The sequence below is a fragment of the Ursus maritimus genome, unplaced genomic scaffold, assembly GCF_017311325.1.
Source record: "Ursus maritimus isolate PB19 unplaced genomic scaffold, ASM1731132v1 scaffold_16, whole genome shotgun sequence".
NCBI lineage: Eukaryota > Metazoa > Chordata > Mammalia > Carnivora > Ursidae > Ursus > Ursus maritimus.
The window spans coordinates 245,359-257,047 of record NW_024424008.1 but is presented as its reverse complement, the minus strand read 5'-3'; the positions used below and the strand labels follow the sequence as shown (position 1 = coordinate 257,047).

Genomic DNA, 11,689 nt, shown 5'->3' with positions numbered 1-11,689 from the left:
ATGGGATAGACCGGTGATGGGTAGTAAGGAGGGCACGTATTGCATGGTGCACTGGGTGTTATACGCAACTAATGAATCATCAAACTTTATATTGGAAACCGGGGATGTACTGTATGGTGACTAACATAATAAAAAATCATTAAAAAAAAAAAAAAGAAGAAGTGGGAGTGCCTCGGAACCAGAGCTACCTAGGTACATATGAAAGCACCAACAGATTGTCCGCACCTCTTCAAACCCACACATTTTGCCTATACACACCCATCTATCTACACACTGATGTAGCATTTCACACTATCAGCTTTGGAGCTCAGCATATGTACACAGTGTATGCAGTGCCCTTGTACTCACAGAGCCAAGTTATTCCAATTAATATGCATACTTAATGCAAATGGTTATTCACACCTACACAAACACATTATACACATACCATTCACATTCAAATCCAGGCCTTACACACACGTCTATTAATACATCTCTCAAATACAGCAACAAACATATCAACACACTTTCACACTATATAAAGTATCTCAATGGTAAATAAACGTACTCTGGACTAACAAAAAATACATGCATACAGATAAACTCACAATTGAGTATTCTCCACAACACACATGCACTCCCATGCCCTCAATTCCCCAGCCTTTGCAATTGTGTATACAGTGGAGAGAGGAAAGTTAGGGGTTAATGCTTCCAGCTTTAGTCTCTAGTCTCAGAGGAAGCCAGAGATTGAGGCAGGGGGGCCTACCAGGAGGGTTAGAACTCATGCTTGGGAAAGGGAGAGGCCAGACTTGAACAGGTCTTTAAATAGGTACTAATCTACAGTCTCTGCTAAAAGCTGAATCACAGGAGCCACGTAGAGCTACTCATGGTCAGAGATGAAGGAGAGCTCAAGGTCAGTGGTTTGCTTGTACCCTAGTCATCTCTGTGTTTCCCAGAGAAGAGTGGGACTCACAGAGGCTCTAAGAAGCTGGAAGACAAGGCAAGTTACACTGCGCAGAATGGCCTGACTCACCGGGGGCTCCAGGTCCAGAGATCCCTGACTGCTGGATTTCCTTCAGAGATGGGGAGAAGATTCACTGCTTACACTGTGTCTTCCATGGAAATTCTAGAAAAGTAGGAAGGCTGCGTCCACACAATCCCTCCATGATGGACACTGGATCTGAATCCTACCCTGCTCCAGCATTATTGCTCTAAGCCTGGGTTTTAGACACCCCAAAGTGAGAAAATGGTCTAAATGTCCCTGCAACTATTCCTTAGCAAGCTCTCAGCGCATTTTTTCCTTTACCCTCAGGCCTGAGCAACACAGCTAACCTGATAGACGTAACTATCTCCACGTAATGGTGGAGTAATTGAAGACCAACAGAGCCAGTGGTACCAGCATGGATTCAAACCCACACTCACAGATGAAAGCTGAGCTCCATCAGTGTGAGAACAGTGTTCTTTCCTTTTTTTTTTTTTTAAGATTTTATTTATTCATTTGTCAGAGAGAGAGACAGAGCACAAGCAGGGGGAGCAGCTGACAGAGGGAGAAGCAGGCTCCCCATTTAGCAAGAAGCCTGATGCGATACTTGATCCCAGGACCCTGGGACTGTGACCTGAGCAGAAGGCAGGCACTTAACCGACTGAGCCACCCAGGCATGCTGAAAATATCATTCTTTTAACCATATTTTCTGAACCAAAAGCTATGCCAAGTTCTCACAAGTTAGATTATACATTTACAGAAGAGAAAAATCGACTCTGAAGTTCAGTGTGTGATCACCCCAGTGATAATGTTGAAAAAGATGACTTAATTCTTTCTGTCAGTAAGCAGTAGGCTCACTAGAGGTCTAGGCCATAGACAGCAGGGACGACATACTTAAAAGCAGTGTAAGGGGGAAGGAATGTTGGGCAAGAAGGGAAATTGTTCTTCTTTTCCGACACTTGAGGGTTGCACATATCCCTCCCTCCACCCAGCAGCAAGTTGACAACATGTGCCTGCCTCAGAAATAGGATTGAAAAACTCACACACTTCACAAAATGAGCCAAGATTGGTACACTCCCTGTCCACTCCACATGACTGGGAGCCTTCACTCTGCACTGGCCGAGTGCGTAAGTCTGAGGGGAAGAAAGGCAAGGAGTATGGAGAACAGGTGAGTTTCTCATTAAGGCTCATGGGCAGAAACTTGTGAGAGTTAAAAACAATTAAATGTAAATGCTTATGGTGTTATATTTACAAAAATGCAACCTCTTCCACAATTAATTGAAGAGATTATTGTGCACGTTGAGAAATGACAGGTTTAGCAGGAATCTTCACCAGTACCCAGTGCAAGAATGAAGATGGTCTCAGCATGTTTTCCAGGTGCCCGTGAGCCTCAGTGACCATGTCCTCAAAAATGGAGGGTGACATACAGGAGGCAGAAGGGAGGGAGAGAGGAAGACTCCGGTTCAAACAGCACATATAACTGGAAGAACAGGCCGGGCAGGAGCAGATAAAACTAGAGCCCTCGACCCCAGATAATGTGTGTGTCTGAATTTTCACTGCAACCTGGATAGGAGTATTTGATTTGAGCGAACCTGTAGCTATTACCAAGGTAGGATAGGAAAGCCTCCAATGTAGAGCAAGATTTGTAAAGTCTGAGCTCCATATCTCTCATAATGTTATAATGCTAGGGAAAATCAGAAAGAGGTCAGGTCTATTTGGGATCTCGAAGAAACCCTTTTTAGGAACCATTAGGTCTGGTTGAATGAAACACTTGTTAGTCCCAACAGGTGATTTGTTATGGGAGATTTGAAAAGATACTCCTTTTATCTGGTGCTTCTCTTATGGAGGAGACTCAAACAAAGATTCAGGTCAACTGAGATGAAATAGTGGAAAGGTGCCTTTAAGAACCAGGTAAGCTTCTGTGTCATGGACTCCTAGGGAGGTGACAGTCACCAGAGGGATCCAACAAGATCGACCATGTAAAGCAAGTATAGGCAGAGGAGGGCATTCAGGTCTTTCACGGGCCAGCACAGCAGACTCTAGCATGAGAATTATGAATAACTCTCTTGTGGCCATGGTGCCAAAGTAGTGTCTACAAGGTTTCTCCAACGATTTTAAGACATGGCTAAGCAGTTAAAAAGTCCATTGCCACTGAACAACGTCATTTATTTGTTATTTGCTCCAGCAAATGTTTATTAAACCCCTATACTGTGCCAAGCACAGAGGTGCTAGGCATGGTGCACTGTACAGGGTTCACCTCATGAAAATTTACCATCAGGACAGGATTTAGAAAACTATCGCCTGCAGACCAAATCCAGCTTCCAGACTGTTATTATAAACATAATTGTATTGGCATTCAGCCACACTCACACATTTCTGTATTGACTGTGGCTGCTCTCAGGTTACAGGGGCGAAACTGAGTAGTGCAACAGGAGGATGTATAGCCCACAAAGCCTAAAATATGTATAATCTGACCTGTTACACTAAAAAGTTTGCTGGACTCTAATCTAGAGGACATACACTAAAGATAATAGGTTTAATTACAGGTGTACAATCATCAGTCCGTTATCCTCCAGCCCAAATTCTCCTGTTACTCCTAGAGGCAAAGCTAACGCAACATCACTACATACCTTGCTATGAGCCTTTAAGCCAAAGTGTTTTCCAAACTGGCTTCCTACCCTGAAAAGCTGCCCAAGTGGCTTAAACGAAGGGCTGGAAAGAACCTATGGGAAAGGTTAAACAAGTCAGTTAGTTCTGAAGGATAGGAGGGCAAGAATGACTATTACTGACATTATTTGTCAGGATAGTTTTCCCTTAGCAGATTCTACTTTCAAGGAAAATATTGATTCTTCAACAAAAATCACACTTGCAGCTAGTATGCTTTGATTCCATTTTGAATGACATAAATATGAATGAGAAATAAAGAGTAGCATCACTTTATGTGCAAAAATCTATTTATTAAAACAGTTGAAATTCTTCCAGTTTACTGTTAAGCCCAATTGCCCTATTATTCAGTTGAACCCTTCAAAATCTAAAAAATAGTAATAATTACTTATTTGATTATTATCACCTACAGAGAGTAGATTACAATGGAGAACAAGTAACCATTCTGTGATGCTGGCCTCAGGAAATACCTCTTCACATCCTCTATTCTTCATCCTACTTGGGATCCCAGGACTTGAGAATTACCACTTTTGGATTGCCTTTCCTCTCTGTGCCATGTATCTTGTGGCTATAGTTGGCAATATCATTGTCCTTCATGTAGTCCGAACTGACCACACTCTGCATGAGCCCATGTACCTCTTTCTAGCCATGCTGGCTATCACTGATCTGACCCTCTCCTCTTCCACCCAACCTAAAATGCTGGCTATACTCTGGTTTCATGCTCATGAGATTGAATACCATGCCTGCCTCATCCAGGTGTTCTTCATCCATGCCTTTTCTTCTGTGGAGTCTGGGCTGCTCATGGCTATGGCCTTGGACCGTTATGTGGCTATCTGCTTCCCACTTCACCACTCTACTATTCTGACCCCATCTATGGTGGGTAAACTGGGAGCAGCTGTGATGATAAGAGGGTTGCTGTGGGTGAGTCCCTTCTGCTTCACGGTCTCCGGGATGCCCTTCTGCCCCAACCACGTCATTCCCCAGTCATACTGTGAGCACATGGCTGTGCTGAAGCTGGTGTGTGCAGATACTAGAGTCAATCGTGTGTATGGGCTCTTTGTGGCTTTCTCTGTGGCTAGCTTTGATATCATTGTCATCAGTATATCCTATGTGATGATTCTGAGAACTGTTCTGAGGTTGCCCTCTGATGAAGCCCGGCTCAAGGCTTTTGGCACATGTGCTTCCCATATCTGTGTCATCTTAGCTCTTTATATCCCAGCCCTCTTTACCTTCCTCACCCACCGCTTTGGACATAATGTGCCTCGAGTGGTACATATCATGTTTGCTAATCTCTATCTACTGGGACCTCCCATGCTCAACCCCATCATCTATGGAGTTAGAACCAAGCAGATCAGGGACAGGGTTATTCAGGGATGTTGTGGAAAAGATCCGTGAGCCAAGGGTCATGGGATCACAACCAACCCCACTTCGACTGATCTGGGATCATAGCATATTAGCACAAAGTCATCTTGTGATATGAACAGATAAAGATGTGGTCCATATATACAATTGAATATTATTCAGCAATCAGAAAGGATGAATACCCAACGTTTGCATCGACATGGATGGAACTGGAGTGGATTATGCTAAGTAAAATAAGTCAAGCATCGAAAGACAGTTACTATGTGGTTTCACTCATACATAGAAGATAAGGAATAGAGTGGAGGACCACAGGGTAAGGGAGAGAAAACTGAATAGGAAGGAATCAGAGAGGGAGACAACCATGAGACACTCTGGACTCTGCATTACAGAACTGAAGGTTACAGAAGGGAGGGGGAGAGTGGATGGGGTAACCAGGTGTTGGGTATTAAGGAGTACACATGTTGCAATGAGCACTGGGTGTTATATGGAACTAATGAATCGTTGAACACTACAACGAAAACTTATGATGTACTATATGCTGATTAACTTAACATAATAAAAAAGTCACGTCTGTGAACAAAAGGCCCAGAGGTTAGCAACCCTCCAGAGTGAAAGGAACAATTTTCAAAATGCCCAGAACAAGAGATCTCTGAGAGATGTGACTGATCATAAATCCTGAGTTGACTAATATTTCTCATCATGATGAAACAGTAAAAAATATGTCCACAATTCAAATCAGTGAAGATTTAAACAGAATGCCATCTTCCACAGACCACTAAGTTGAAAATGATTTTTACCCTGCCAGAACAAGTCTAAGTTGCTATACCTTGTTTAAAAGGACATTAGAACTTTCCATTGAAATGTATTATAAAGTACATGTAATTTTCCATCTTGGAATCTCTTTATTAAAATAGAATTTGTGGGGGAAAAGTACAAAGACATGTATAGATTCATTATTTATACAACCCAAAACAGGAAAATACATGTCTTGATCTATATGAAGAATGAGCAATTGAATATTAAGTATCATTTAACTAGTGTATTTGCAAAACACATGTAAAGATGTGAAAAATGATCAAGATATAATATTTAAAAAAAAGAAAAAAAACATCTGTCCATAAGGATGATACCAATTCTAAAAAGAGATACATAGGCATAGAAAAAGATTCTGGGACTACATCTAAATGCTAATAAATTCCAACTCAATACTGAGACTTGTGGTATTTTAATTTTCTTTTTGCACTTTCATATATTTTTAAAACTTATCCTTCATTGAGGAAGTAATTTTAGTATGGGAAAAAAATAATTCAGACATGAACAGAAGTGTACAAAAAAAGGTTAATTCAGTGCCAAAGCCTAGGGAAATGGAGTAGGCAAGCAGAGAAGATGAAGGCTCCAGAATACAGCAAGTTCCAGAAAAGCTTGAAAATCTCCATGAAAATTGCTGCCAGAATCACAATATTTTGAGACTGGTAACAGGGAGCATTTGGTAGGCTGAGTGTTGGTTTTTCCTTCCAGAAATTGCCTGTTCCCTGATGACAATGGATTGCACAATGAAGAAGTTTTGGGAAAAAATGAAAAGGAGATTCTCTTCTGAAGATAGTTATATTGTATTGTTAACGGTAATGAGAAATTCACTAGAAATCTGAGGATTTCTCAATATTTAATTTCATTTTCAATTAAAATGTTAAGCTGTTTTAGAAAACTATATTTGTTATGATTTTTTCAACTTTCTTGTGGCGTACTTACACAAAAAGGTGCATATGTTGATGTATGCATTTTGGTGACTTTGGACATACGCATACACACATGATAGCATCACCACAAACAAAGTAAAATCATCTATCACAATTACTGCATCTGTGTATTTATCCTCCTTCACCACTCTCCTCTCAAAAACAACAGTGGAGAAGATTCTAGAACTAAAGGACTTATGTTACTAAAACAAACATCAGATGAAGGTGCTTGAAGAGTTAATCAGGAACATGTTTGCTTCTCCCAGGAGAAACAGCTAGAGGAGCCTAAAAGTGTCCCCAGAAATGAATGGCTACTCTGAAGGAGCATTTTCAAGATTTCCAAATATTAGAGATGCAAAGGGATCCTGATCCTGTTCTCAGCAAATCAGTTAATGACTGTGAGTCCCTCTTTTTTCTTTTTAAAATCAGCTTTGTTGCTGTTTAACTTGTGACAATAAAATGTAAATATTTTAACCCATACTTTAAAGAGTTCTGACACATGCATGCCTCTGTAGCTACCAGCCCGATTCAGACACAGAACATTTCCCTCACTTCATAAAGGTACCTTTTTGCCTCTCTGGACTCAATCACCCCTCTCCACCCCAGCCAGGAAAACCCTGAGTTGATGTCTTTCACTATAGATTAATTTTTCTCTTACTGCCGCTTTTGTAAATAAAAGAATAAATAATACATTCTTTTGAGTCCCGTGTCTTTCATTCAGTATAAAGTTTTTCAAATTCAGCCGTACGTTGCATGTATGATAAGTAGGTCATTTCCTGCTAATTCTGAGCAGTGTACTCTATTTTTTCAACATACCCATTCAGGTATTACCATACCAACTGTTACCGTTTTCCTTTGCTTCAGCCCTTCTAGCCTACTTCCAAACATATCCACTTCTTATCTGTCTAGAGCTTTGCTCTATATCTTCCCATTTCCCACAGTTGTTATTTTCTAGAACATTCTACGCTCCTCTCAACAACCCTTAGGTCTCACCTAATACCCTCCTTATCAGTGAGATGTTTCTTAACTTATGTATGTCAACTAGTTCTTACTCCCTGTAATTTTCTTTCAACACAAATATTTGATTTCCTCCCTCCCTTAACACAATGTGTAATTATTTAAATTACTTATTCACCATCTGTTCCTCTGTCTGGAATATAACTTCCATAAAAGTATAGCACAGGTATTCACTATTCTATCCCCAAACCAGGCTACTCCAAAAAACTACTTACAGGAATGAATGCTTAAATGATTATATGGGGCTGGTATGACCATCACAACAATTCCACTGCTGACCACAGGATGGCATGTGCAGGTCCATTATGGCCTCCATCCTGCCAAATGGGACACCAGACTTTTCAGTCCAAGGCCTCATTTCATTATTCCCATGGAAACCCTGAAGGATGTTGTTTGTCAAAGAAGATAAATTTGATATATGAAAAACAATTCATCCCCCATTTATTTCTTTTTATTAACAAATATAAACTATTTGGAATATTTCAAATTTTGAGTCAATAAATACCAATTGGGTGATTATGTTGCTCTAAACATTCTGTAAGAGGATGGGAATAGCATGGAGAACAAGAGAGACTGGCAATCAGAGGACCTAGTCAGTAAGAAATGAGCAAAAAAGCACACTGGATACCTACACTCTCAGTTCCAAAAGGAAAACTCATTCCTTAAGCCATGCAGCTCTGTCCTGCTTAGAAGTATCCTTAACATCTAATCTGTCTGATATGAGAATTGCTACCCCAGCTTTCTTTTGAGATCCATTGGCATGAAAAATGGTTTTCCATCCCTTCACTTTCAGTCTGGATGCATCTTTAGGTACAAGATGAGTCTCTTGTAGACAGCAAATGGATGGGTCATGTCTTATTATCCAATCCGCAACCCTGTGGCATTTTATGGGAGCATTTAGGCCATTCACATTGAGAGTGATTATGGAGAGATGTGATTTTAATGATTTCATGTTGCCTGTGAAGTATTGTTTCTATAGATTGTAAATTTCTGTTCTGTATCACTCTTGGGGCCTTTTTACTTTTATAGAACCCCCCTTAATATCTCCTGTAGGTCTGGTTTGGTGGTTACGAATTCCTTCAGTTTCTGCCGATCCTGGAAAGTCCTTATCTCTCCATCAATTCTGAGTGACAGCCTTGCTGGATAAAGGATTATTGGCTGCATTTCTTCTCAGATAGAGCTTTGAAAATACCCTGCCAACCCTTCCTAGCTTGCCAGGTCTCTGTAGACAGGTCTGATGTTATTCTGATATTTTTCCATCTCTATGTAAGGATTTTCTTCCCCTGGCCACTTTCAATACTGTATCCTTGGATCTAATATTTGCAAATTGCACTATGATGTGACGTGGTGTAGGTCTGTTCTCATTGACCTTGGGAGGGGTCCTCTCTGCTTCCTGGACACGAATGCTTGCTTCCTTTGCCAGATTAGGGAAGTTCTCAGCTACAATTTGTTCAAATATCTCTTCTAGACCTCTCTCTTTCTCCACCCCCTTGGGATGCCAATGATTCTGACATTGGAACGTTTCATTGAGTCAGTAATCTCCCGTAATCTACATTCTTGAGATTGGATTTTTTTGAGGCAAGTTTCTGTTTTAACTTTCTCTTCTACCATCCCATCCTCCAATTCACTAATTCATCCTTCTGCCTCATTTACCCTGGCTGTCAGAGTGTCTAGTTTAGACTGCATTTGATTCATAGCATTTTTAATTTCTGCCAGACTCGCTCTCATTTCTGCCCTTAGAGATTCTATATTCTCGTTAATATTTTCATTAATAGTTTTTTCAAGCCTACCCATCATCTTGACCATCATTACTCTGAACTCCATTTCTGACAATTTGGTTATATCCATATCCATCAATTCTGTGGCAGAGGCCACAGACTCATTATCTTTTCTTTGCTGGGGGGGGGGGATTTTTCCTTCTACTCATTCTGATGAGGAGAGGTTGTGGGGATGCCCAGAGCCCAAGTTATTGACCAGGACACAGGCAGTGTGCACTTGTTTTATAGGGACCTTAGGGATGTCGGCTTCCTGATATAAATGACATTTTTGATTCATAATGTTCAAGATTTCTGTTTCTTTGCTGTTTTTCTGTCTAATTGTCTAATTAATGAGAATGGGATATCAAAATCTCCAACTAATACTGTTGAATCATTTATTTCTTCTTTCAATTTTGTCAGTTTTCTTTCATGTACTTTAGGAATCTAGTGTTATTCCATGTGCATTTATACATGTCTATCTTTCTGATATTTCTCCTCATTTCACTATGAAATATCTTTGTCTCATAATATTTCCTGTCTTGAAGACTTATTCATCAATACTGGTATAGCCACTCTAGCTATCTTATAGTTGTTGTTTGTATGGTATATGTTTTCCCATCTTTTTACTTTCAACTTATATACTTTAGCATCTACAGTATGACTCCAATGTGCAGAGTATAGTTATTCCTTGCTGTCTTTATCCTAACAGTGTCTACTTTTTGTGAGGAGTGTTTAGTCCTTTACTTTGTAACTGATGTTATGGCTGGAAATCCATCTGCCAGTTCACTAGAACTCCCTATGAAATACCCAGCTAGTCCGCTGATCCATGGCTCACCCCAAAGACGGCCACAACCTCAAGCTAGTAGAGCCTTGGGCCTCCCCACTGGCCTGCCACCAACATCACCACACTGACCTACAAGCTCCAAATCAAAGAAGCCAGCTCAGGCAGTGGAACAAAGCTGTCAGCTGTCCCTGTGTTACCACTGCTGACAGGACTGGAGGCAGTGGGGATAACGAGGGCAGCCCCAGCCACAATGCCAATAACGTGGGAGTTATTTCCCAAAGTTCTATAGTTTTCATGAACGGGCTGATGTTTCTGATGGCTTTCAGGGTATTAACATGGTGTTATTGAGAGATTTACCAGTTTTGCAGTTTCTTTTCAGAGGAGGGTTTTTCAACCCCCTCACTCAATCACGCTACAATTGAGTATCTGCTCCTATTCATTCTATTTATTTAAGAGGGGGGAGAGGGGCAAGGCAGAGGGAGAGAAAAATCTTAAGCAGGCTCCACGCCCAGCTCAGAGCCTACATGGGACTCCATCCCACAACCCTGACTGAGATTGTGACCTGAGCCAAACTCAAGATTCAGGTGCTTAACCAACTGAGCCACCCAGGCGCCCCTCTTCATTCCTTTCTTAATGCTTTCTGTTTGATTGATTAAGACCTTTGTTTCATTTACTTTCCCTTATACTTTGAAAGTTTAACATTTAATTTGAAAATATTTAACTTGATATTTTTAGCATATATACATTGAGAATTTTGTAATAAGTGTTTAGATTTAATTTATATCTACATTATTCCCCTACGAACATAACTTAGCATGTTTTTGTTTTTCTTTACCCCATACCACAATTTCATAGTCCTTTTGACTAGAATTTCAGTTCTAACTTTTTTGGGCATTTGACTGAGTGAAGGAGATAAGACTATAGTGTGTGCTCAGTCCTTCTTGTTGAAAGTAGAAAAACTATTTGGACATTATATGTGAAGTGAGGTTAATTGTGGGGCTTTTATTTTGGGAAACTGGTGAGTGGTGATATCACCAACTGACTTAGGGAATCAAGGTATGTTCCCTTTTTGTTTTTTTTCTTGTGTCATTGTTGCAATTTTCCTACCACTGTCTCCTAACTGAGGAAACTGGAAGAGGTTTTAAGATGCATTAGTAAAGATCTCTTCTGTATTTGAGTTTAAAATAAATGGGACAGGGGCACCTGAGTGGCTCAGTAGTTTAAGCATCTGCCTTTAGCTCAGATTATAATCCAAGGACCCTGGGATAAGTCCCATTTCGGGCTCCCTTCTCAGCAGGCAGTCTGTTTCTCCCTCTCCCTTGTCCCCTCTCCCTGCCCGTGCTTTCTCTCTCTCTCTCTCAAATAAAATAAAATAAAATAAAATAAAATAAAATAAAATAAAATAAAA

The 11,689-nt window shown here is 40.4% G+C and overlaps 1 protein-coding gene across 1 annotated transcript; it reads left to right on the top strand.

Moving 5' to 3' along the window:
• The first annotated feature begins 4,072 nt into the window (after positions 1-4,072).
• LOC103681210 (olfactory receptor 52R1-like) lies at positions 4,073-5,020 on the top strand. Its single transcript, XM_008710741.2, has one exon. The coding sequence runs from the start codon at positions 4,076-4,078 to the stop codon at positions 5,018-5,020; it is 945 nt and encodes a 314-aa protein (XP_008708963.1). The 5' UTR covers positions 4,073-4,075.
• Positions 5,021-11,689: the final 6,669 nt, after the last annotated feature.

Bases quoted from the DNA above. Each gene is read 5' to 3' on its own strand.
- LOC103681210 (XM_008710741.2), top strand. From the start codon at position 4,076: ATGCTGGCCTCAGGAAATACCTCTTCACATCCTCTATTCTTCATCCTA.